At 47.6% G+C, this 25,689-nt stretch overlaps 1 protein-coding gene across 13 annotated transcripts in view; it reads left to right on the top strand.

Annotated features, from left to right (window-relative positions):
- Positions 1 to 25,689, top strand: part of otofa (otoferlin a) — a 500,940-nt gene that overhangs the window by 433,848 nt on the left and 41,403 nt on the right. For 12 of the 13 annotated variants that reach the window (XM_038800135.1, XM_038800124.1, XM_038800129.1 and 9 more), the window contains 2 exons: positions 4,668 to 4,756; positions 21,417 to 21,515. In XM_038800135.1, the coding sequence (XP_038656063.1) occupies positions 4,668 to 4,756; positions 21,417 to 21,515 (188 nt within the window). Of the gene's footprint in view, positions 1 to 4,667; positions 4,757 to 21,416; positions 21,516 to 21,601; positions 21,701 to 25,689 lie in introns of all 13 variants that reach the window. The other variant, XM_038800123.1, reaches the window with a different exon arrangement.

Genomic DNA, 25,689 nt, shown 5'->3' with positions numbered 1-25,689 from the left:
CCTTGGACAGGATTCTCCGGTCACCGACGCTGAAATCGCGTTCGGCTATCGGCCGGAAAATAACCGTTTCCGACCAAATCGGGGGCTACGCCGCTTACGCGATGCACCACCCCCTCCATACCTATGGCCTCAGGACGTTGCCTGAGGCCCACCCCCCGACGCTCCTGTTATGGGCCAGGGTTTAGAGAATCCCAAAGTGTATCATGGAGTTCACCTGACCCATAACTTTAAATAGATTGTGGTATGGGGAGCACACGGACCACTCTACAGGTATAGTACAGCAGAAAATGGACCAGTGTTTTTTTAAAACAAAACAACGTTTATTCTATGAACTCAAGTTAACCTTTTTAAAACAAACAGTGAATATCTTAGCAACCAGTAAATCAAATTCACCCTCCAAAGAATACAAAACTAAATAACCTGTTTGCTGTCCTTTTAACATCCAAAAGACTTAACAAACCTTCAAACAGGAGAACATTAGATTTATATTCAATACTGAGACCTTTTTACAAGTTCTGAGTTCACCAAGTGATCCATAGATAGGCTTTTGATGGTAGAGATCAACAGCAGTGCAGCTCACTTTTAACTTCAGATTCAGCTCCCTGAAAAACACAGACACACCCAAGCTCTTTCTCAAATGAAACTAAAAAGCAGAAGTGGAGCTCAGCTCCACCCATACTCTGACATCACTCCATTAACATGAGCAGCTCATTTCTTAAAGGTACATTTCTTAAAGGTACATTTCTTAAACACCCATTTCTTAAAGGGTACTGTCACATGACACCTCTCCCCCAAGAAAAAAAAATAAACAGTCAACTTCAAGATTGTTTCATTTTTCACCATTTTACCATCCTTTAAGACATGCACACAGTAGATATACTTTTTGTTTAAAAAAAACAACACACGCAAACAGGTACAATAATATAGTCCATTTTCCCCTTCTTCTGCCAACTGAAATTGCTTCCGTTCATCACATTCGTGACAAAGCATCAGCTATCACGCTTTCTCGTCCTGCCACATGTACTATTTTGAAATGAAATGGCTGTAACAGTAAACTCCAGCGGAACAGCCTTGCATTGTTATTCCGGATTCGCTCCAAAAATGTCAACGGATTATGATCAGTATATATAACGGAGTGAGATGGATTGCTGGTTACATAAATGTGAAAATGTTGCAAAGCCAGCACCAAACTCAAAGTCTCCTTCTCAATCGTGGAATACATTTTCTGGTGAGAATTCAATTTCTTTGAAAAATAACCAATAGGCCGCCTGCATATGTAAAGGTCTCCATTTTCTCATCAAGACATCACTTTTACGGTAATAACACTCTGGTATACATTCAAATTCCTCTTCGTGTAAGCTTTCTGATACATCCGTTTTATTTCTAGATCTTTTTGTTGTAACTCCACCAATTTTACTGAACTAAAAATATCTGCCTCATCCTCCACCTGTTCTTGTTCTTTTTCAACCATCTGATCAAAAATCGTTTCTGACAATTGCACTTCAACGTCATCTTCACTCTTTGATTTCTCCTCTTGTCTTAACCTGTGACTTTGCGACCTTGTTACTACACAACACTTCAGTTGTCTGATTTTCCACTGGCTTATCAACCACAGTAGGCATTACTCCCATTTGTGATCCAGCTATATCATTCCCCAAGATAAACTGTATTCCTGGACAAGATAGTTTCTCTATTACTCCTACTACCACTTCACCACTCTTCACTGGACTTTCCAACCTTACCTTATGTAATGGCACACTACTCCTCTCACCCTGAATTCCACATATTACCACCTTTTCTGGCAACATTTTTTCCAAACTACATAACTCCTCATCTCTTGCCATTAAAGATTGACTAGCTCCATATCTCTTAAAATTGTGACTTCTTTACCTGCTCCTCCTGGTACACATGAGTAAACTTTACCCACACAAGTAAATTCTTTAAAGAGATCTGGCACCTTTGTATCAATCACCTCTTGATCAGGCTGTACAATCTTTCACACCTCCTTCACTTCACTTGGGCTTTCCTTTACCACTTTGACAAACCCAACTGTCTTATCCTGTTTTACCACATCAGCCTTCCCAGTGCTTTTCTTCATCCACCAGCACTGTGACTTTACATGGCCTAGTTTATTACAGTGAAAACATTTGAAACTTTTCATGTCTCTCACCCTCCTGGGTTTCTTTTTTAATCTGAGGTACACTCTCCTTATTATCTCCCATCAGATCACCTTTACTTTTACCACTTGAGTATTTCTCATGTCCCCAGTTTCTATCCCTCACAGGGTGAAACTGATGTCGGAAACCAAGCTTTTATTTATGAACTCATTCATAATCATCTGCCATTTCTGCTGTTAACCTCACAGTTTTAACCCTCTGTTCTTCCACATGAGTTCTCACTACATCAGGAATTGAATTTTTAAACTCTTCCAAAAGTATAATTTCTCTGAGAGCTTCATACGTTTGGTCTATTTTCAAAGATCTTATCCACCTGTCAAAATTACTCTGTTTGAGCCTTTCAAACTCCATGTATGTTTGACCAAATTCTTTCCTTAAATTTCTAAACCTTTGTCTCGAAGCTTCAGGCATTAGTTCATATGCACCTAAGATGGATTTTTTCACCTCCTCATGCGTCTCAGATACCTCCTCCATTAGTGATGCAAACACTTCACTAGCTCTACCTACCAGCTTTGTTTGAATCAGTAATACCCACATGTCCTGTGGCCATTTCCTTTGTTCAGATACCTTCTCAAATGAAATGAAAAAGGCTTCTACTTCCTTCTCGTCAAACCTTGGCAATGCTTGGACATATTTCTTTCTCACTTTCTCAAAGTGAAACTAAAAAGCAGAAGTGAAGCTCAGCTCCACCCATACTCTGACATCACACCATTAACATGAGCAGCTTCATTTCTTAAAGGTACATTTCTTAAACACCCATTTCTTAAAGGGTACTGTCACATGACACTCCGTCCCCATGCGGCCGAGTTCCCGACGGTGTCGATTGAGTGTGGTTTCAACCGTCAGGAACTCGGCGTGGCGGCTGTGGACTCAGCCCAGTGCCACCACAGTCAGGGGAGGGCCGATCCACGGGCAGGGGGAATTTTGTCAGGGGCTGGGGGTACTATTATGGGGTGGTCCGGGGTGCACGAGCCGACCAATGGGAGGACACTATTTTGCAGGCCGGGTCTGTCCGCCATGCGCATGCGCGTTCATGAACCCGGCAATTTTCCAGGCCGTTTCAGCAGCTAGAGCGGGTGCTCTACGCTGCTCGGCTGCTAGACCCCAGTTACACAGATGATGGGTGGATGTTTTACGCCATATTTTCAGTTGTAAAACACCACCATTCCCAAGCCGCCATGGGGACATAGCCTCAGAATCGGAGAATCCAGCCCCTTGTCTACCAAGAATGCATATCTAAAATTGGAGGGCCATAGATTATGATTTTCTAATCAGAATGGGTTGGAAAATTGTGAACAGCCTACACTCACAATTCAATTACACACTCTCAGCGGGCAAAACTCTTCATCAGGACCGTGGATGATACAGCAAAGTTTGGAGTTTGATTCCTATTTAGAGCTGATTTCAGTTCAGTTATTCAGGAATCTAAAATTAATACAAAACGTTGCTCATCTATATACTTAAGGTCAGATTCCTTGCAGAGAACAGGCTCCCAAAGTATTTCAGGAGAGAGCCTATGATTGCTACTAATTGATATTGTGAATTAAATGTCCTAAATAACTGCATAACATAAAGACCAAAGCAGCAGTGTTTTGTTCACAGCCCGAGAGAAAGAACAAAAAGTACCCGATAGCTGTCACAATCACGAAAGAAATCACCCAAGTGAAGTTTGTGCACATCAACGTGACTGTTGTTATCCAGGCAATGTCAGAGCTGGAGGGGGGGGGGCTTCAACTGAGGATTAATCTGCATTCATAGGCAATTAACTAATAAATATGAATGTTTTTCAAAAAGCCATGCTTCAGATCGTACTATCAACATAACAACATAATTCCAATATGAGATGCAAATGAGAGGCCATCCTGATACTCACTTATCAAAGAATAAATGATAAAGGCTGTTTATTTCTGGACCTTGACAATTAATTAGTGATTTGTATCATGGTTGCATCTGGCTCAATTCATAGAAGATCATGGGAGAAAGAAAACATTGGTCCTTTCAGTGGGTTTTGGTACTGGTGAAGAACTTTCCCAGTAAATAGGCTGCAGCTTTTAAATTTTCCACCTTACATTCCCCTAATTGATCTCTAGAGTTTGTTTATTTTACCTGTATTAAAGCTAAGCTGCTTTATAAAGCAGGCACTAAGCTGGTGGAACCCTTGTTTACATATGCATGCCAGCTCCCAAGTACAATTCATAGTCCTGGGCTGAACAGAAAAGCCGCTGTAGCTTCCCTCTTGGGTGACAACGACAGAGGAGCTGGAGGCCAGAAGAGATAATCTGTTACATTGTTGGTGGCCCAGGAGATGGAAGAGCACTCAGCCAAACCCCACAAGGAAAGTTTAGACCTCCACTGCCAGGGTCCCACTTTCCAAATGCAACACAGTCCTCAAAAGCCACTCCCAACACTGGAGATTCTATGGAAAATTCTGCAGTGAGGCAGACAACTAAAGATAATTAATTTGAAATTCCCTTTCTGCACAATTTCCAGGGTCGGATTGAATTGTTCGTTGACATGTTTCCAAAGGACATGCCTGCACCAGGAGCTCCAATTGATATAGCACCACGGAAGCCAAAGAAGTAAAGTATTCTCATTGTTAGGAATGTGCAATGTAACAAATTTAACTCCGTACAGCTGCTCTTTTAATGCATGTTTTACGGCTTCTGTGCACTTTTATAATAATCTTCTTTTGTTGTCGTTTTTCTGCATTAACTAACACATTTATCTCTCGGAATGCAATTTGATTAGGAAGTCGAGTGGCATCAATATTCTTATGTATTAGCTGCTCAGTGCATTACACCAGGCTCAAATTGAACAGCATAGTTCTTGTTTATTTTAACATCTAATCACTCGAAATGTTCTTTAATTCCCTGGAATCTGAGTCTAAACATATAGGGCGCAATTCTCCGCACTCACGATGGTGCGGAGAATAGCGGGGTTCGTAAATTTTTACGGCCATGCTAGTCTGACGCCCTCCCGCTATTCTCCCCCCCCCCCCCCCCCCCACGCCCGACTCCCGACACGAATCGCTGCCGCCGTTTTTTTACGGCCAGCAGCGATTCTCAGCTGGCCGATGGGCCGAAATCCAAGCCCTTTACGGCTGTTTTTACGAACGGCAATCACACCTGGTCTGGCCGTTCGTAAAAACGGCCGTAAAGTCCCGATTTTGAAAACCATGGCACCGATTGGCACGGCAGTACCACGGCCGTGCCAAGGGTGCCATGGGCCCGCGATCGGTGCCCACCGATCGCGGGCAGCGGGTCCGATTCCCGCGCACTCTTTGTCCTTCCGCCGCCCCGCTGTATCACTTCGCGGGGCGGCTGAGGGGCATCCCGGCCCGCGCATGCGCGGGTTTCGTGCAAATGCGCGATGACGTCATCCGCGCATGCGCGGGTTGGAGTCTTCCAATCTGCGCATGCGCGGCTGACGTCATGTGACGCGTCAGTCGGCGCAAACTCTGGCAAGCGGGCTTAACGAAATTCGTTAAGCCCGCGATGCCGGAGTTCACGGCCGCGGCATACTAGCCCCGACCGGGGACCAGAATCGGTTCCCGGTCGGGGAGGGGGAGGCTGGCGTCAAACCCGCCCGGATTTGACGCCAGCCTTACGATTTCTCCCTGTCTGGGAGAATCGCGCCCATATTTTTTCAACTTGAGAGAGATGAGTAATAGAGAGTGTCCAGGAGTAAAATCAACACACAATGGCAGTATATGTTAATAAGTTATTTCCTTTCCAGAGAAAGGAAGTCCAGTAATTCTAGGAGGAAGGAAAGACCCATAGCACAACATTGTTTTTTTTAATGTGTCTAAGGCAATTGCAACTACCGGTAAGTGTTTTAAACTGGGATAGGTTTCATCCAGTTTACTTTTTTTTGTTGAAACAAATATTCAATTTTATTTCATTTGAAAATTGGTATAATAAGCTTATCGAATAACAGCAGTATTTTTCTTTTGGTAGTTGCTGATATGCTGACTACTTTCTCTTCATTTCTCACATCTTGGTTTGAATCCACATCAGAAACAAGGGGTGGGATTCTCTGACCCCCCTGCCAGGTGGGAGAATCGCCGGGGTTCAGCGTGAATCCCACCCCCATCATCCTCCTAATTCTCCCGCCCCCCAAAATTTGCCCCGGCATAAGTCGCGCCGCGCGCCTCGGAGAATGGCGGGGTCCGGCGCAACTCAATAGGCCCCGCGGCTGCCCAAATTCTCCAGCCTGCAATGGGGCCGAAGTTCCGCCTGCTCTTTGCCGGTTATGCTGGCGTAAATTAGAGTAGGAGTAGGTCCCTTACCGGCGGGACCTGGCGGCGCAGGCGGGCTCCGGGGTTCTTGGGGTGTCGCGGGGGGATCTGGTCCCGGGAGGTGCCCCCATGGTGGCTTGGCACGTGGTCGGGGCCCACCGATCCGCGGGCGGGCCTGTGCCATGGGGGCACTCTATTGTTCTGCATCAGAGACCGTGATCCTCTACCATTCCCGGTGCAGAAGCGATTCCCTCTGTGCATGCGAGGGGATGACGCCAGCAGTCGTGGGGCTCATGCGCATGCGGCGACTCACGCCGGCCGGCGGAGGCCCTTCGCCGCCGGTTGGCATGGCGCCAAGCCCCCTATCCTGCCGGCCGGCGGGGTGCCAACCACTCCAGAGCAGGCCGAGCCCCTGAAGGTGCGGACGATTCTGCACCTTTGGTGCGGCCCGACGCCGGAGTGGTTCACGCCACTCCGTCCCGCCAGGAACCCCCGCCCCCGCCGGGTAGGGGAGAATCCCGCTCAAGAGCTAAAGTTCAGTTTGTTTGGAATAGGGGCTTACATACGCCACATCCATTGCACCAAAGTCAACTAAGTTTGGATCTATTTAAACAGATCTATATTTGGACCAGTTCTGATGTTTGATTATGGATGAACCCATTCATATTTGTAAATGATATTTAAAAACCTTTGAAGATGCAGAATAGTTTCCCATGACCGATAGAATACTTTGTTCTGAACCATATGAATTTATAGCTATCATGTGTATCCTGCCATCTACATCTTGTGATATCTTTGTAGGACAGAAAAGAGACAGTGTGCTACTTGTGAAGTACCAACTGAGAGTGGTTTATTCTGGCTTGACTAGATATACATACATACTCAAATGGACACAGGAGGATGCTATTACACTAGTTATAAAGTTATCCAAGAGGGCAGCACGGTGGCACAGTGGTTAGCATTGCTGCATACGGCGCTGAGGACCTGGGTTCGAATCCCGGCCCTGGGTCACTGTCTGTGAGGAGTTTGCACATTCTCCCCGTGTCTGCATGGGTTTCATTCCCACAACCCAAAGGTGTGCAGGTTAGGTGGATTGGCCATGTTAAATTGCCCCTTAATTGGAAAAAATAATTGGGCACTCTAAATTTTAAAAAAAAGAAAGTTATTCAGTGTTTAAATTCTAGACAATTTCTATACAATTTTTGTTTTACATGTTTTTACAAATCCAACTTTTGTGTAAAGTTTTTATTCGGATTTTTCCTTTTATACAAAGTAAAGATGAACGTGAACATAACAAATCTAACTTAACCACTGCTTTCTATTTGTTATATGCTTCCTTTCTTGAGTCAAACTTTCAGAATTTGGGTAAGGACCAGGACCCATTTGGGCCTGAATCGGAGGAGATGTTTTCTCCAACAAAAACTGATTTTGCCCTTGATCTTCAATCAAAATTTCTACTTCATCAGACATATCTGTCTGAACTATGTTCAGTTACAACATGTTTTGGAGTAATTGTTGGTACTCTACTGGTATCTCAACTAGCTGATTCATCAGATTAGTTTGATTCTTCCCAACTCCCTCTTCGACGTCAACCTTTGAAGGTAAAACATGGTCTAACCGTACAAACAGAATATTTCCACTACCAAACATTTGACCAAATATGTGTCAGGAGCACGTATGTTCAGAATGCTTCCTGGTAACCACTTATGATGATGTTCTTTCACCTTCCGGTTCAACTTCAGAATTCTTTTTTCTGCTTTATTCCTATCATGACTCCTTTCCATCTGGTTTGTTTCTCTTCTACTGACTATGCTAAATGTGACTTCAGCAGTGGAAAGCTGTCGTCTCAGAAACAATGATGTTCTGCCAATAGTATTGTGAGATGTGTCATGATAAATAAACAAAGAAAATCACCTGTTTGTGATTCAGAGACCACTGACATCTTTTTTCCAATTTGTATCTAGTATGTGTTTAACAAGAACACACTCATCATGTGCTCTGCTGCTCCATTGGAAACGGGGTGACACAGTGTACTCTGGTGTCTTTTATTTCTCACAAAGTTTGTAAATTCTTCTGAACAAAACCGATGCTCGCTGTCAGACACAATTTCATCTGGGAACCCATAAACAGTGTTTTAGGTATAAGGACAGGAGTCTTCATCAGTGCCTTGTCTCACTGTGAGGCTTTATTGAACTGAATATAAATGGCAGCCTCCTGTTGGCTTGCCTCATGGCAGAGCCGCCACATGACTGTGGCTAGTGTTTTGTTATGCTCTTGACTTAGCATAAGCTGCTTCCTTGACAAAGGAAGGTTCAGACTTGGAGATAGCTTTAACACATTTATTTTTATTTTTTTAAATAATTTTTATTGAAAGAGTTTTTCCATACAGACATTTACCCCTACTAATTTTTAAATTATTTACAACACAATCCCTCTAGGCAAATATCCCTCCCTCGCCCGCCCTCTCGCGCGCACCAGTCCTCCCCCCCCCCCCCCCAAGCAACAACTTAACAAACAAGGCAGCCTACAGTTTCAGACATGAGCAGCGAGCAGACTTGCCCGCGTTACAGTCGTGCATGTCCCCCACGACCATTGCTGCCCCCCCCCCCCCCTCCCCCCCCCCCCCCCCCCCCCCCCCCCCCCCTCCCCCCCTGGAGAATCCCTGTACCGACCCTCTCAGGGCAAATTTGATCCTTTCTAGCTGAATATAGCTAGCCATATCGTTAATCCAAGTTTCAACGCTTGGAGGCCTCGCGTCCTTCCATTGAATTAATATCCTTCATCGAGCCACTAGGGACGCAAAGGCCAGTATTCCGGCCTCCCTAGCCTCCTGTACCCCCGGTTCTACCCCGACCCCAAAGATCGCAAGCCCCCATCCTGGTTTGACCCTGGACCCCACCACCTTCGACACCGTCCTTGCCACCCCCTTCCAGAACCCTTCCAGCACCGGACATGCCCAGAACATATGCACATGGTTCGCTGGGCTTCCCCGACATCTGACACACCTGTCCTCACCCCCAAAGAACCGGCTCATCCTTGTCCCCGTCATGTGAGCTCTATGCAGCACCTTAAATTGAATGAGGCTCAGCCTCGAACACGAGGAGGAAGAAGTGACCTTCTCCAGTGCATCCGCCCACGTCCCGTCTTCTATCTGCTCTCCCAGCTCCCCTTCCCACTTGGCTTTCAGCTCCTCCCCCGATGCTTCCTCCGCCTCCTGCATTATCTTGTAGATGTCCGATATCCTCCCCCCTCCGACCCAGACCCCCGAGAGCACCCTATCACTCGCCCCCTTACTGGGGAGCAGGGGGAACCTCTCCACCTGCCGCCTAGCAAATGCCTTCACCTGCAGGTATCTAAACGTGTTCCCCGGGGGGAGCTCAAATTTCTCCTCCAGCCCTCCCAGGCTCGCAAACCTCCCCTCTATAAACAGGTCCTTCAGCTGCCGTATGCCCACCCTGTACCAGCTCTGAAATCCCCCGTCGATGTTCCCCGGGATGAATCTATGGTTCCCTCTTATTGGCGCCGCCAACAGACCTCCCTTTTCCCCCCTGTGTCGCCTCCACTGCCCCCATATCTTGAGGGTGGCCGCCACCACCGGGCTCGTGGTGTACCTCGTGGGGGGGAGCGGCCATGGTGCCGTTACTAGGGCCCCCAGGCTTGTGTTGCCACAGGACGCCCTCTCCATTCGTTTCCAAGCTGCCCCCTCCCCTTCCATCATCCACTTGCGCACCATCGACACATTTGCCGCCCAGTAATACCCCAAGAGATTGGGTAGTGCCAGCCCTCCACTGCCCCTACTCCGCTCCAAAAAGACCCTCCTCACCCTTGGGGTGCCGCGCGCCCACACGTAGCTCATGATGCTACTCGTCTCCTTTTTGAAGAAGGCCCTAGGGAGGAAGATGGGCAAGCACTGAAATAAAAACAAGAACCTTGGGAGGACCGTCATTTTGATTGACTGCACCCTCCCCGCCAGCGACAGCGGTACCATGTCCCACCTCTTAAATTCCTCCTCCATCTGTTCCACCAGCCTGGAAAAGTTCAACTTGTGGAGGGTCCCCCAGTTCCTTGCCACCTGCACCCCTAAGTACCTAAAGCTCTTTCCTGCTCGCTTGAAGGGGAGTCCCCCAATTCCCTCTCCCTGGTCCCCCGGGTGTATCACAAAAACCTCACTTTTGCCCAAATTTAGTTTGTACCCCGAAAAGTCCCCAAACTCTGCTAATAGTTCCATTATCTCCAGGATATCCCCCTTCTGGGTCTGCCACGTACAGCAGTAGATCATCCGCATACAGCGATACCCGATGTTCCTCCCCTCCCCTAGTCAGTCCTCTCCACCCCCCTGAACCCCTCAGTGCCATCGCCAACGGTTCAATCGCCAGTGCGAAAAGTAAGGGGGATAGGGGACATCCCTGCCTGGTCCCTCGGTGGAGCCCGAAATACTCCGACCTCCTCCTGTTTGTCACTACACTCGCCGTCGGGGCCGAGTAGAGCAACTTCACCCACTTAATAAACCCTTCCCCAAACCCAAACCGTTCCAACGTCTCCCACAGGTACTCCCACTCCACCCTATCGAATGCCTTCTCCGCGTCCAGCGCTACCACTATCTCAGCCTCCCCCTCCACTGCCGGCATCATAATTACATTCAGCAATCTCCGCACGTTCGTGTTGAGCTGCCGCCCCTTCACGAACCCCGTCTGGTCCTCATGGATTACCCCTGGCACACAATCCTCTATTCTAGCTGCCAGGATCTTTGCCAGCAACTTGGCATCCACGTTCAGAAGCGAGATAGGCCTGTAGGACCCGCACTGCACGGGGTCTTTATCCCGCTTCAATATCAGGGAGATCAGAGCCTGCGACATTGTCGGGGGCAGAACCCCTCCCTCTCGCGCCTCATTAAAGGCTCGTACCAGTACCGGTCCCACCAAGTCCACATTTTTCTTATAGAATTCCACCGGGAACCCATCTGGCCCCGGCGCCTTCCCCGCTTGCATCTGACCTATTTCCTTGACTAGCTCCTCTAGCCCTATTGGCGCCCCCAGCCCTTCTACCAGCCCCTCCTGGACCCTTGGGAACCTCAATTTGTTTAGGAAGTCCTCCATTCCCCCTCTCCTCGTCGGCGGCTCAGACCGATACAACTCCTTGTAAAAATCCCTGAAGACCCCGTTCACTTCTTGCCCCTTCTGCACTACCTTCCCGCCCCTCTCCTTCACTCCCCCAATCTCCCTAGCCGCATCTCGTTTGCGAAGCTGGTGTGCCAGCATCCTGCTCGCCTTTTCCCATTACTCATAGACCGCGCCCTGGGCCCTTCTCCACTGCGTCTCTGCCTTCCTGGTGGTCAGCAGGTCGAACTTGACCTGCAGGCTGCGCCGTTCTCCCAGCAGCCCCTCCTCTGGTGCCTCCGCATATCTCCTATCCACTTCCAATAGCTCCCCCACCAGCCTCTCCCTCTCCTGCCTCTCCTTTCTTTCTCTGTGTGCCCTTATGGAGATCAGCTCTCCCCTGATCACTGCCTTCAGGGCCTCCCAGACCATCCCCACCTGCACCTCACCCGTGTCATTCAAGTCCAGATAGCTCTCAATGCTCTTCCGGACCCTTTTACACACCTCGTCGTCCGCTAACAGCCCCACATCCAGCCGCCACAGCGGGCGCTGGTCCCGCCCCTCCCCCATTTCCACATCCACCCAATGTGGTGCATGATCAGAGATCGCAATGGCCGAGTACTCAGCTTCCCGTACCCTCGGGATCAGCCCCCTGCTCAACACGAAGAAATCGATTCTGGAGTACACTCTATGGACGTGGGAGAAAAAGGAATACTCCCTCGCCCTCGGCCTACCAAACCTCCATGGGTCTACTCCTCCCATCTGCTCCATGTACCCCCTCAGCACTTCTGCCGCTGCCGGCCTCCTATTGGTCCTTGAGCTCGATCTGTCTAGCCCGGGGTCCAGCACTGTGTTAAAGTCCCCCCCCATGATCAAGCCCCCTGCCTCCAGTCCCGGAATGAGGCCCAATAGGCGCCTCATAAACCCGCGTCATCCCAGTTCGGGGCATATACGTTGACCATCACCACTTTCTCCCCCTGCAGCTTACCCTTCACCATCACATACCTACCCTCCTTATCCGCCACCACCTCCTCCGCCACGAACGACACCCTCTTTCCCACCAGAATCGCCACCCCCCGGTTCTTTGCGTCCAATCCAGAGTGGAACACCTGTCCCACCCACCCCCTTCTCAGGCGAACCTGGTCCACTACCTTCAAATGGGTCTCCTGTAGCATTGCTACATCAGCCTTCAGTCCCTTCAGGTGTGAGAATACCCTTGATCTCTTGACCGGCCCATTCAGCCCCCTCACGTTCCAAGTGATCAGCCGGGTCGCGGGACGACCCGCCCCCTTCCCCTGCCGATTAGCCATGTCCTGTTCCCTGCTCGCCCCGGGTCGACCCTCCCCTTCTGACCCGCTCCCCATGGCGATGGCCCCCTCCCCCCACCCCTCCAGTCCTCCACTTCCCGTTCCTGGCCTTTCCAGCAGCAACCCGGTGTCCCTCCCTAACCCCCCTGCCCCCCCCCCCCCCCCCCCCCCCCCCCCCCCCCAGGCTAGGACCCCTCCTAGCCGCGATGTACCCTCCATCGTACTCCCGTAAGTCAGCTGGTTTGCGCTGACCCGGCTGCTCCTGCCACACTCCGACTCCTCCCGGCTCGGGGGGGGGGGGGGGGGGGGGGGGGGGCCTCCCCCCCCTTGCCACTCCTCCCTGGCCCCGCTCAAACGCGGGAAAGGTCGCCATTGCTAGCCACGCCCCGCGCTCCTCCCCTCCCCCCTCCTCTGCCCCGCGCGCGGGAAAACAGAGGAAAGCCCGCGCATTCGCCCTGCCACACCCCACCCCGCCATCTTCAGTTCCACCCCCGTCCCCGTCCATGCCTGTAAAGAACCCCCCCTAGGAGCCCATATCCCCGATCTGCTCTCCCCCCCGTCCCGCCTCCCCAACTTAACATTATAAATAACAGATAGATAACAAATAACAATGTACTTAACAGTCGCCCTCTACCAAACAGTATAAATAACCATAAATAACCATGAATAACCACAATAACAATGTACTTAACAGTCGCCCTCTACCAAACAATATTAATAACCATAAATAACCATGAATAACCACAATAACACTAACTAAGGGAAGTTGGCAAAGGGGGGAAAAAACATCAGAAGAAAAACCCAAAGCAAGAGTTCAGGATCCAAACAAAGAAAGAAGAAAAAAAAAGGAAACCGTTCCAATAAGAGTTGCCCAGTTCCGACCCAGCCGAAAAAAAAAACCGCTTGTTCAGCTGAAAGTACCCGAGCGGCTACGGCCGCCAAGTATCCCCTGGGTCTAATTCGAGTCCAGTTTCTTTTCCTGTACAAAGGCCCACGCCTCCTCTGGGGACTCAAAATAGTGGTGTTGGTTCTTGTAGGTGACCCACAAGCGCGCTGGCTGCAGCATTCCGAACCTGATCCGTTTTGCATGTAGCACCGCCTTCGTCCGGTTGTACCGGGCCCGCCGCTTTGCCACCTCCGCACTCCAGTCCTGGTAGACCCTCACCGTCGAATTCTCCCACTTGCTGCTCCTTTCCCTCTTGGCCCACTCCAGCTCTCACGATCGCTGAGTCGCTGGAACCGCACCAGCACTGCCCTCGGGGGCTCATTTGCTCTTGGCTTCCTAGCCATGACCCTGTAGGCCTCTTCCAGCTCCAGGGGCGAAGGGACGGCCCCTGCCCCCATCAGGGAGCTCAGCATTTCTGCTACGTATCCCGGGAGGTCTGACCCCTCCAGGCCTTCTGCCAGGCCCAAGATCCTCAGGTTCTTCCGCCTCATTCGGGTATCCAGCTCCTCAAAACGGCTCTGCCATTTCAGGTGGAGTGCCTCGTGCACCTCTACCTTTCCCACGAGGACCGTGGCCTCCTCCTCCCTCGCAGTCATCTCCTGCTGCAGCTTCCGAATCGACGCCTCTTGGGTCGCCTGGGCTCCCATCAGCCTGGTGGTCGTCGCATTCATTGACTCCAAGAGCTCCATTTTCAGCTCCGTAAAGAAGCGCAGGAGAGCGGCCTGCTGCTCCTCCGCCCATTTCCTCCATTCCTCGGGTGCGCCACCGGCCGCCATTTTGGTCTTCTTCCCCCGCTTTTTTTGGGAGCTGCTGTTGCTTTCTTTACCACCCCACTCCGGGTACCGACCATAAAGTTGGTCTGGTTCTCCTCAGGGAGCCTTCCCCCACCGGGATTTGTCCTTCCAGCGCCGTTGGGGCCCTCCAATCGGCCCGAAAACACCTTTGTAGCAGGAGCCGCCAAACGTGCGACTTAGCTGGTCATAGCTGCTACCGGAAGTCCCTGTAACACATTTATTAAACTGTTAACGATTCTCCTACTTGGATTCGACTCTCCTGTTAATCCTGCTATAGCTACTCAGACTGACGAACCAGTCTGCTACAATCCACGTGGTGGGTCTGATGTGTTTAATCAACCCTGTGTACTCACTGAGTGTCTCCACTGGAAAGAGGAAGATCATGTGTGCTGTGTCCTTTTATATGGGTTGGTGTAATGCCCTCCTGTGGTAGTGTCACCTCTGTGCGTGTCGTGAATGCCCATTGGTCATGTCCTATCTAACTGACCTATTGGTTGAGTGTCTGTGTCATGTCTCTGGTGCTCCCTCTAGTGTCTATCTAGTCTACATGTATTTACATTAACCCCTTGTGTATTTACAGCAGGGGTGGGCAAACTACGGCCCGCGGGCCGCATGCGGCCCGCCAAAGGTCTTTATGCGGCCCACCAAGTCATTAAAAAAAAAATTTAAAAAATTGTTAATGGGGGGGGGCTGTTGGGTTACTTACTGGTATAGGGTGGATACGTTGACTTGAGTAGGGTGATCATTGCTCAGCACAACATCGAGGGCCGAAGGGCCTGTTCTGTGCTGTACTGTTCTATGTTCTGTGTTCTATATGAGGCGCCCAGAATCATAACCGGGTGAAGTAATTATTTTACTTAATATACTATGCGGCCCTTTAAAATTGTGAATTTCTGAATGTGGCCTTGCACGGAAAAGTTTGCCCACCCCTGATTTACAGTGATGCATATCACCACAGCTAGCTAGGTAGTATACTGAGTACATTGCATTTTCAAAATTCAATCACCCCCTCTAAAATCGAACAAAATATACAAACATCCCTCTTTTCCTCATGAGCAAAAACACATATAAGACCATAAGACCATAAGAGATAGGAGTGGAAGTAAGGCCATTCGGCCCATCGAGTCCACTCCACCATTCAATCATGGCTGATGGGCATTTCAACTCCACCTACCAGCATTCTCCCCGTAGCCCTTAATTCCTCGCGACATCAAGAATTTATCTATCTCTGCCTTGAAGCCATTTAGCGTCCCGGCCTCCACTGCACTCCGCGGCAATGAATTCCACAGGCCCACCACTCTCTGGCTGAAGAAATGTCTCCGCATTTCTGTTCTGAATTTACCCCCTCTAATTCTAAGGCTGTGCCCACGGGTCCTCGTCTCCTCGCCTAACGGAAACAGTTTCTTTGCGTCCACCCTTTCTAAGCCATGTATTATCTTGTAAGTTTCTATTCGATCTCCCCTTAACCTTCTAAACTCCAATGAATACAATCCCAGGATCCTCAGCCGTTCATCATATGTTAGACCCGCCATTCCAGGGATCATCCGTGTGAATCTCCGCTGGACACGCTCCAGTGCCAGTATGTCCTTCCTGAGATGTGGGGCCCGAAACTGGACACAGTACTCCAAATGGGGCCTAACCAGAGCCTTGTAAAGGCTCAGTAGCACATCGCTGCTTTTATATTCCAACCCTCTTGAGATAAATGACAACATTGCATTCGCTTTCTTAATCACAGATTCAACCTGCATGTTTACCTTTAGGGAATCCTCAACTAGCACTCCCAGATCCCTTTGTACTTTGGCTTTATGAATTTTCTCACCGTTTAGAAAGTAGTCTATGCTTGGATTCTTTTTTCCAAAGTGCAAGACCTCACATTTTCTCACGTTGAATTGCATCAGCCATTTCCTGCACCACTCTCCCAAACTGTCTAGATCCTTCTGCAGCCTCCCCACTTCCTCAGCACTACCTGCCTGACCACCTAACTTCGTATCATCGGCAAACTTCGCTAGAATGCCCCCAGTCCCTTCATCCAGATCATTAATATATATGGTGAACAGCTGCAGCCCCAACACTGAACCCTGTGGGACACCGCTGGTCACCGGCTGCCATTCCGAAAAAGAACCTTTTATCCCAACTCTCTGCCTTCTGTCAGACAGCCAATCCTCAACCCATGCCAGTAGCTCACCTCGAACACCATGGGCCCTCACCTTACTCAGCAGCCTCCTGTGTGGCACCTTATCAAATGCCTTCTGCAATATGAATGCAGGATCCTGTGTGACTGTGAATTACCCAGGTTACCCACTATACACCCACTGTTCTCATGCATTGACAACTGTTTGTTCTACTAGTCCGTTACAGCAAATGCATTGCATACATAGGCTTTCAACCCATGCAGAACTCTTAATGGTCCATGTGTGCGTTGCCATTGGATATTTATCTGGATAATATTCCTTGTCCAGAGTGTTGTTCCTATAGTAATTGTTGTCTTGGCGACTGTTGTTGTTCCATTGTGGTTGGAGCCTTGGGAACCACTGGGATTGATGGTAGTTCTGTACTCAGTACAACTGATGAGTGATGCCTTCTCCCTGACTGGCCAGTTTCTGTGAAGGAACAGATTCGCAAGTTGTTCAGATATGCAAATTCGGTCATTCACTTCCACTGCATATGACTGAGGTGACAATATCTCTAGGCCTCTCCCAAGTTTCCACATGGAATGACTTCCTTGAGAGCATTGAAGGTTTGTATCCTGACTAGCTTCAGTTAATCATGCACTTTTACAGGTTTATACTCAACTGGAATCTTGCATTTTAAATCTTCTAATTCAGCTCTGATGTGAACATTTTCTTCTAAGATTGCCTCATTTATTTTTGGGTCTTATCTCTGTGTCCTTCTGTACCCCTCGTTCTGGAGTATTTTGTTTCCCGCTCTCTGTAGACATGTTGAGAGTTATCAGTCTAAGCTTTAGACTTGCTCCAGATGAAAAAATGAGTGGCTGTTGCATCCCATCTATGATCTGTACCACAAGGTCACTTTTGTACCATTGTATTTGGTTGCCAGACTAATTTGTCCTCTTGATATGAGTATCATGCCATCATATGGCCTCAACCTTACTTTCAACAGCTTCATTTTTGGTTCACCATGTCAGGCCACTTCACACAAAGCTGTGAAGGTTGTTATGCTGCATGATGCACCAGTGCCTATCTGACATTTCCTGTTCACTTGATACTGTCTCTCTGCAGTCACAAGGGGAACAGTCACAAGCCACAACCAGAAGACGGTAAGATACAAGAGCATAATTAGGCCATTTGGTCCATCGAACCTGCTCCACCATTCAATCTTTGCTGATACATTTGTCATCCCCATTCTCCTGCCTTCTCCCTGTTACCCAAGATCCACTTCTTAATCAAGAACCTATCTATGTCTGTCTTAAAGACACTCAGTGATTTGGCCGCCACAGCCTCCTGTGGCAAACAGTCCACAGGTTTACCACCCTCCAGCTGAAGAAATTCCTCCTCATCTCAGTTTTAAATGATCGTTCCTTAGGGCAGCACAGTGGCACAGTGGGTTAGCCCTGCTGTCTCAAGGCGCCGAGGTCCCAGGTTCGATCCTGGATCTGAGTCACTGTCTATGTGGAGTTTGCACATTCTCCCTGTGTTTGCGTGGGTTTCACCCCCACAACCCAAAGATGTGCAGGGTAGGTGGATTGGTCACGCTAAATCAGGGCCGGCTCAAGGTACCGGCAACTCGGGCAGTCGCCTGGGGCGCCATGTGCTAGGGGCGCCGCGTAAAAGACTCGGGTACCGCGCATGCGCAGTTGGGCCGGTGCCAACCAGCGCATGCGCGGTGGCCGCCCTCCCTCAGGCCGCCCCGCACAAACATGGCGGATGGATCCAGGCTCGCCGGTGGTCACTCCGCCCCCCCCCTCGGCCCCCTCCGGCCCCCCCCTCCGCCCCCCCCCACTCCGCCCCCCCCTCCGCCCCCCCCCTCCGCCCCCCCCTCCGCCCCCCCTCTGCCCCCCCTCCAACCCCCCCTCCGCCCCCCCCCTCCGCCCCCCACCCTCCGCCCCCCCCCCTCCAGCCCCCCCCCCCCGCCCCCCCCCCGCCCCACCCCCCCCTCCAACCCCCCCTCCGCCCCCCCCCCCTCCGCCCCCCCCCCTCCGCCCCCCACCCTCCGCCCCCCCCCTCCACCCCCCCCCCCGGCCCCCCCCGCCCCACCCCCCCCCCCCCCCCCCCCGAAGAGCGGCGAAGTTCAGCTTGCCCGGGGTGCCAGCAACCCTAGGGCCGGCGCTACGCTAAATTTCCCCTTAATTTGAAAAAATTAATTGGGTACTCTCAATTTATTTTTTTTAATGATCGTTCCTTCAATCTGAAGCATTAGCTCCATGTCCACACTATCCAGGCCTCACAGTATTCAATGAGATCCCCCCATCATCCTTTTGAACTCTATTGTATACAGACCCAACTGCTCCTTATATGACAAGCCCTTCATTCCCGGGATCATTCTTGTAAACCTCCTCTGGACCCCCTCCAAGGTCAGTACATCCTTCCTTAGATATGGGGCCCAAAACTGCTCACAATATTCCAAATATGGTATGACCAGAGCCTTATACAACCTCAGAGTAATCTCTGTCCTTGTTATATAGCCCTCGCGAAATGAATGCTAACAATGCATTTGCCTCCCTAACTGCCAACTGAACCTGCATGTTAACCTTAAGAGAACCCTTAACTGGACTCATTTATTATTCAGATTTTCAAAGCCTTTCCCCATTTAGAAAATAGTCTATGCCTCTGTTTTTCTTACCAAAGTGCATAACCTCACACGTTTTCACTTGTACTCCATCTGCCACTTCTTTGCCCACTCTCCTAACCTGTCCAAGTCCTTCAGCAGCCTTCCCCCTTTCCTCAAACTACCTGTCTCTCTACATATCTTTGTATCACTTAGCAACAATGCCCTCAGTTCCATCTTTCAGATCGTTAATGTATATTGTGAATAGTTGTGGTCCCAACACTGACCCCTGCAGAACACCACTAGTCACTGGTTGCTGTCCTGCAAAAGACCCCTCTATACACACTGTGCCTTCTGCCAGTTTACTAATCCTCTATCCATGACATTACCCTGTCCCTAACACCATGGACTCTTATCTTATTTTGCAGCCTCCTGTACATCACCTTGTCAAAGGCCTTCTGTAAATCCAAATAGATCACATCCACTGGCTCACCTTTGTCTAACCTCCTTGTCACCTCCTCAAAGAATTCTAAAGATTTTGACAAGCATGACCTCCTCTTGATGAAGCTGTGCTGACTCAGAGGTATTTTACCATGTACTTCCAAGTACACCGCAATCTCATCCTTAATAATGGACTCTAAAAATTTACCAATGACTGAAGTCAGGCTAACCGGCTGGGGGGGGTTGCCCATCCTCACCCAGCACAGCTTACCGGTCTGCCGGGTGGTGGTCGCATGGGGGTGTAGTGATAGGTCTGTGTGCCAGGAGCATGGAGCTAGTGGCTTACCCTGGCTGGGCTAGGGAGTTATCCACCATGTTAAGGAATGGGTGGGTGTGGCGGGAATGCAGATAAGTAGCAATTCTGTTCCAGCTGTTAGAGAGGAATTAAATGAATTATAATTCATTATAATACACAATTTAATATGAATTTCTATCATGTGTTTTCCACTACTGAGAACACTGACTTCCCAAAAACTTGGAAAATGTTTGTTCTCCACTATGATTGATGAGCTTCAATGAGCACCCAGATCCTCAGTATCGTTTCTTACAGTCTGAGCTGGTTGAAGATACCACTTTTCACTTTTAGAGAGTGAAGTTTAACTCCACCTCAAGAATCTATAATCGTCCACTGAAGTGTTCCAGCAATCAAAGCTCAAGGGAAACCAGTTTGTGGTAATTGGGTGTTCAATACCAGGATGTTGATATCAATGCGTATTCAGTCAGTGTTACACTCAACCGTTAATATATTTTATGGGAGGAATTTTCAATCTGCAGCTTCACCAATAACTTCTCTATGGTTTGATTTGCAGCTGCAGCAATGAGCCATTTATTTGCATATTATTTTAACAAAAAGGCATAAAAATAATAAAATATTTTAACTTTCCAAGTAAGGCGCCGAGGACCCGGGTTCGATCCCAGCCCTGGGTCACTGTCCATATGGAGTTTGCACATTCTCCCCGGTCTGCGTGGGTCCCACCCCCACAACCCAAACATGTGCATGCTAGGTGGATTGGCTAGGCTCAATTGCCCCGAATTGGAAAAAGAAAAAATCGGGTACTGGAGTATTGCAGTGGCGCAAGACTATTTTTCAAGCAGTATTCAAACAGAATAAATTCTGCTGTCTCATTCTTGAGTTATAGTTTATTGCTTTAAATACGACTTCCTTTATCAAAACCTTTATTCACCCTGTTCAATAAACCTAGACTGGGAATTCAACTTCTCTGTGTATTGATTGGTTTGACCTGGTAACTGCTAGATAGCAAAATATCTAAAGTACTAAAGTCAAATGTTGATGTAACTGTGAGAGTGCCAGTGAATTGCCTGCTTCCTGTACTTTCATGCTTGAGGTTTTGTTTGTTGTAAGGCCCAGTAAATAGAGTAGTTAAGCACAGTAAAACAGTGGTTACAAGAAATTAACAAAGGATACACTTTAGGGGCACTTTGATTATGTTTTTTGCAGTGTATCCTTTTCAGTTTCAAATATTCCCTTGCTCTCCATCAGTACATTTTAATAATGAAATCTCGATTACGTGTGCAAAGGTTACACTGACCAGAGAAAATGCAACAGGTGTGTAATGCAATAAGTATTATTTGTGCCTTAGCATCTCACCTTGTCTTCCTTCCTCCTTGCCAGATATGAGCTTAGAGTGATAGTTTGGAATACAGATGAGGTTATCTTGGAAGACGATGATTACTTCACTGGAGAGAAATCTAGTGACATTTTTGTCAGGGGGTATGTACAACTGTGTGACCTGTGTTGGGTCGTGAAGTGCTTTCTTTTCTAATTCCTCTTTGTTTGTTGCTTTTGTTGTTAACCAGTTATGAACTGCGTGTTATTATTTGGAACACTGATGACGTTGTTCTTGAAGATGATGCTTTCATGACAGGAGAGAAGATGTCAGACATCTATGTCAGGGGGTAATGATACCATTGCACGACTCATCCCCCCCCTCTGTGCTGAGCAATCATTCATATCTCACCATACATTTCTGTAACACAGCTATTGGCAATTGCATTTAACTGCATTTCAAATCCATACCAAACATATTTCTGGTTCCTTTCACAATTTGTTTGAAGTACAGTATCCTGCATGAAGAAAAATTATGAAGTAGCCCTTTAAAATTAAAATCAAAAAATATATTTTTTAAATTTAAAAATCATCCTTGTAACACCCAGCTACAATCTGAATACTTCTTGCTTTTAGAATAATTGGCTTAGAGGTGGGACTCAGATTTGATGGAAGACCACCCAAGAACATAAAGTGTGGAATAAAAAACGTTTTTGGCTCATTAAGGCTGCAGGTGATTGTCATGGATTCTCTCTAAGTACTTAGACTTCTGAGACTGATGAGAAACCATAGGTGAAATGGTTTATTTAAATTCCCTTAGAATCATTGTGGTTTTCATTGAGGAAGGCCATTAAGTTCACATTTAGGTCAGCACTTTGTTGGCATAATCGAAAACAAAGTGACTGTTTTTGCTTTTACCCATAGCTCTCTATCATCAACCATTTAAAATATTTATCTTAAGAGATAAGGGGCGTGATCGAATGGCCTTGTCGCGCTCGACTCGGTGACGTGACGACGGCGATAAAAATGGTGCCCTGATCTCTTGCTACACTGGGGAGTTCCGGCGAGCGGAGCTCCCCACTTCACAAAATGGGGCTATGTGCAGCCTCGGTCATGCATTCCCCGCTCAGGCCCCGTAATCAATGCAAGTCGTGATAAATAGCCGTGTACTGTAAGATTGGGAAATACACAGCTAAATGCGCTCGCTATGGGTCTTGTTCCCTTTTGGAGAGTCGCGCCCATAGTCTTAACCTATTCTCTTTATTAAAAATAAATTTAGAGTACCCAATTCATTTTTTCCAATTAAGGGGCAATTTAGCGTAGCCAATCCACCTCCCCTGCACATCTTTGGATGGTGGAGGCGATACGCACGCAAACACGAGGCGAATGTGCAAACTCCATACGGACAGTGACCCAGAGCCGGGATCGAACCTGGGACCTCGACGCCGTGAGGCAGCAATGCTAACCACTGCGCCACCCTGCTGCCCTTCCTATTATCTTTATTAAAGTTCTTCATAATTTAGAAGAATTCCTCTCCCCCATTACATTTCCTGTAATCCAATGAACCCAATTACTCAAGTCTCTCCTCATGAATGAGCTGAAAATAAATTCATTTCAATTAGTATTCAAATAATATGCTTTAAATATTCTCTGGAGCGTACTCTGGGTCTGTACCTATAGGACCCTACAAGTCCAGATTGACCTTCTGATTGATATCATGCCCTTGATGGGGCTTTTAATATATTTTGCCTGGTGTTGAAAGATTGTTATGGTGTCCATGGATTATCAGACATTTTCAATTGACACAGATCCCCCTGGAGCCTCAACTAAAGTGTCTCCATTCAAAACCACATCAAAGATAATCTACAATGGACAAAAGAATGATGAACAAGCATGAACAAGAGGTTGAAACCTAAATGATTTGGGCCTCACGGTAGCATGGTGGTTAGCATCAATGCTTCACAGCTCCAGGGTCCCAGGTTCGATTCCCGGCTGGGTCACTGTCTGTGTGGAGTCTGCACGTCCTCCCTGTGTGTGCGTGGGTTTCCTCCGGGTGCTCCGGTTTCCTCCCACAGTCCAAAGATGTGCGGGTTAGGTGGATTGGCCATGCTAAATTGCCCGTAGTGTAAGGTTAATGGGGGGATTGTTGGGTTACGGGTATACGGGTTACGTGGGTTTAAGTAGGGTGATCATTGCTCGGCACAACATCGAGGGCCGAAGGGCCTGTTCTGTGCTGTACTGTTCTATGATTGATACTTAACTCAAACCAATGGACTAGAGCACAAAGGCAGACTGCACAAAATTTAAAATCTGTAGAAAATAAACTAGTTAGTTTAGGGATTGATGATTGAAGAATGTTCACATTTATAATTTGATATAAATGCTAATCCATGAGTCTGGTACATTCAGTGTTAGTCTGTTGGATTTTTGTATACTAAGGATATTAGTCTGAATGAAAAACGTTCCTCTTCAGCATCTTCAGCCTGGAATATAAACTTGGGTAATTTATTCCATCTTAATTGGATGAAATATCTTTGCCCACTCTTTTAACAGAGGCTTTAAACAATCACCACGGTATAATTTGTAGATTTCAGTACACAAAATCAGAGCAAAGATTATAACTCCTCATGAATTTATATAATCTATCTGAACTGATTTTTGTTATTGAAGATCAGTCAGCACGGTCGCATAGTGGTTAGCCCTGTTGCTTCACAGCGCCAGGGACCGAGGTTCGATTCCCGGCTTGGGTCACTGACTGTGCAGAGTCTGCACGTTCTCCCCATGTCTGCATGGGTTTTCTCCGGGTGCTCCGGTTCCCTCCCACAAGTCCCGAAAGATGTGCTTGTTAGGTGAATTGGACATTCTGAATTCTCCCTCTGTGTACCCGAACAGGCGCCGGAGTGTGGCGACTCGGAGATTTTCACAATAAATTCATTGCAGTGTTAATGTAAGCCTACCTGTTGCAATAATTAAAATTATCATTATCATTAATTCAGAAATATGATAAAAGAAATATAAGTTTTTAAGAGTATAAAATATGGCACACATGATAAAATATGGCAAATATGTTAACCTGAAAAGAACTACAAATATGATTGGTATGGTGTCTGTGATAACAACATTTGAATATTCATTACTATTTAATTTTTTTTCAGAGTGAGCGGGACTAAATTGTTATTTTTTTCTGGCATGGCTGTACATATTTCCATGCATGATCAGCGCTTAAATTAACTTTGGGCTACAGGATCTTTTTTGTTCATAAAGGGCATGCAACAAAGTAACCAGGATATTTGCTTGTGGGTGCACGGGGATGGTAATGTCTTAAAACTTTAAGTTGGAGTCATTAAATTTTACTGGAATCTCCTAGTTTGACTCTCAGTAACAACTCATTGTAAAATCCCCTTGGTACAATACTGTCTCTAAACAGTGAGATTGGTTCAAAAAAAAGTACACATTCACAAAATTTCATACAACTCCCGAAGATGGATTGTAGCAAACTGTATTAATTAATTTGGACGTAGCTTACTTCCCTCATAAGAAAAATGAGTATGTCATAATTCATAAAGGTTGCCGATATCATTCATGAAAGCAGAATTATTTGGAATAAAGCTCTATTATTTTTTTTAATGACAATTGCAAGAGAGCAACTGAACCAGCTAACTGCAAGGAAAAAAGTGAACATTGAATCTTCATTAATTATATTCTTCCCTTCTTTGAGAGTTCAACTTCTTCCTGCCCCTACTTCCCTGAAAATGCCACACCAGTCCTCTCCCATAAGAGTGCATGGTTACCCATTTTCAGACATCTTCTGTCTCTGTAACGCATCACTTGGAGGTTCATGAGAATAGGTGAGCTGGTTCACCCTGAAATATTCTCTTCCTCCTCACAGGATTGCAGCTACTTTCCAGTTGGTAGCTCAGGTAAGGTCAGAAGCCTATCAAGAATGAATAACAGACACAAACCTGCGTGCTACTACACTGTTGCATATCACTTTATTGTAGGGTAATCTCAGGGTTATCTCACAATCATAATAAATTTGTAATCAACGTATTTACATGTTTTGATTAGATTTAGATTTATTGTCACGTGTACCGAGGTACAATGAAAAGTATTGTTCGGCATACAATCCAGATAGATCATTCCATACATAAAAATGAAAAAATGAAATGAAACGAAAATCGCTTCTGTCACAAGTAGGCTTCAAATGAAGTTACCGTGAAAAGCCCCTAGTCGCCACATTCAGGCGCCTGTTCAGGGAGGCTGGTACGGGAATTGAACTGTGCTACTGGCCTGCCTTGGTCTACTTTAAAAGCCAGCTATTTAGCCCTGTGCTAAACCA

This window comes from Scyliorhinus canicula, chromosome 6 (assembly GCF_902713615.1).
Source record: "Scyliorhinus canicula chromosome 6, sScyCan1.1, whole genome shotgun sequence".
Lineage (NCBI taxonomy): Eukaryota > Metazoa > Chordata > Chondrichthyes > Carcharhiniformes > Scyliorhinidae > Scyliorhinus > Scyliorhinus canicula.
This window is presented reverse-complemented; position numbering and strand designations above follow the sequence as displayed.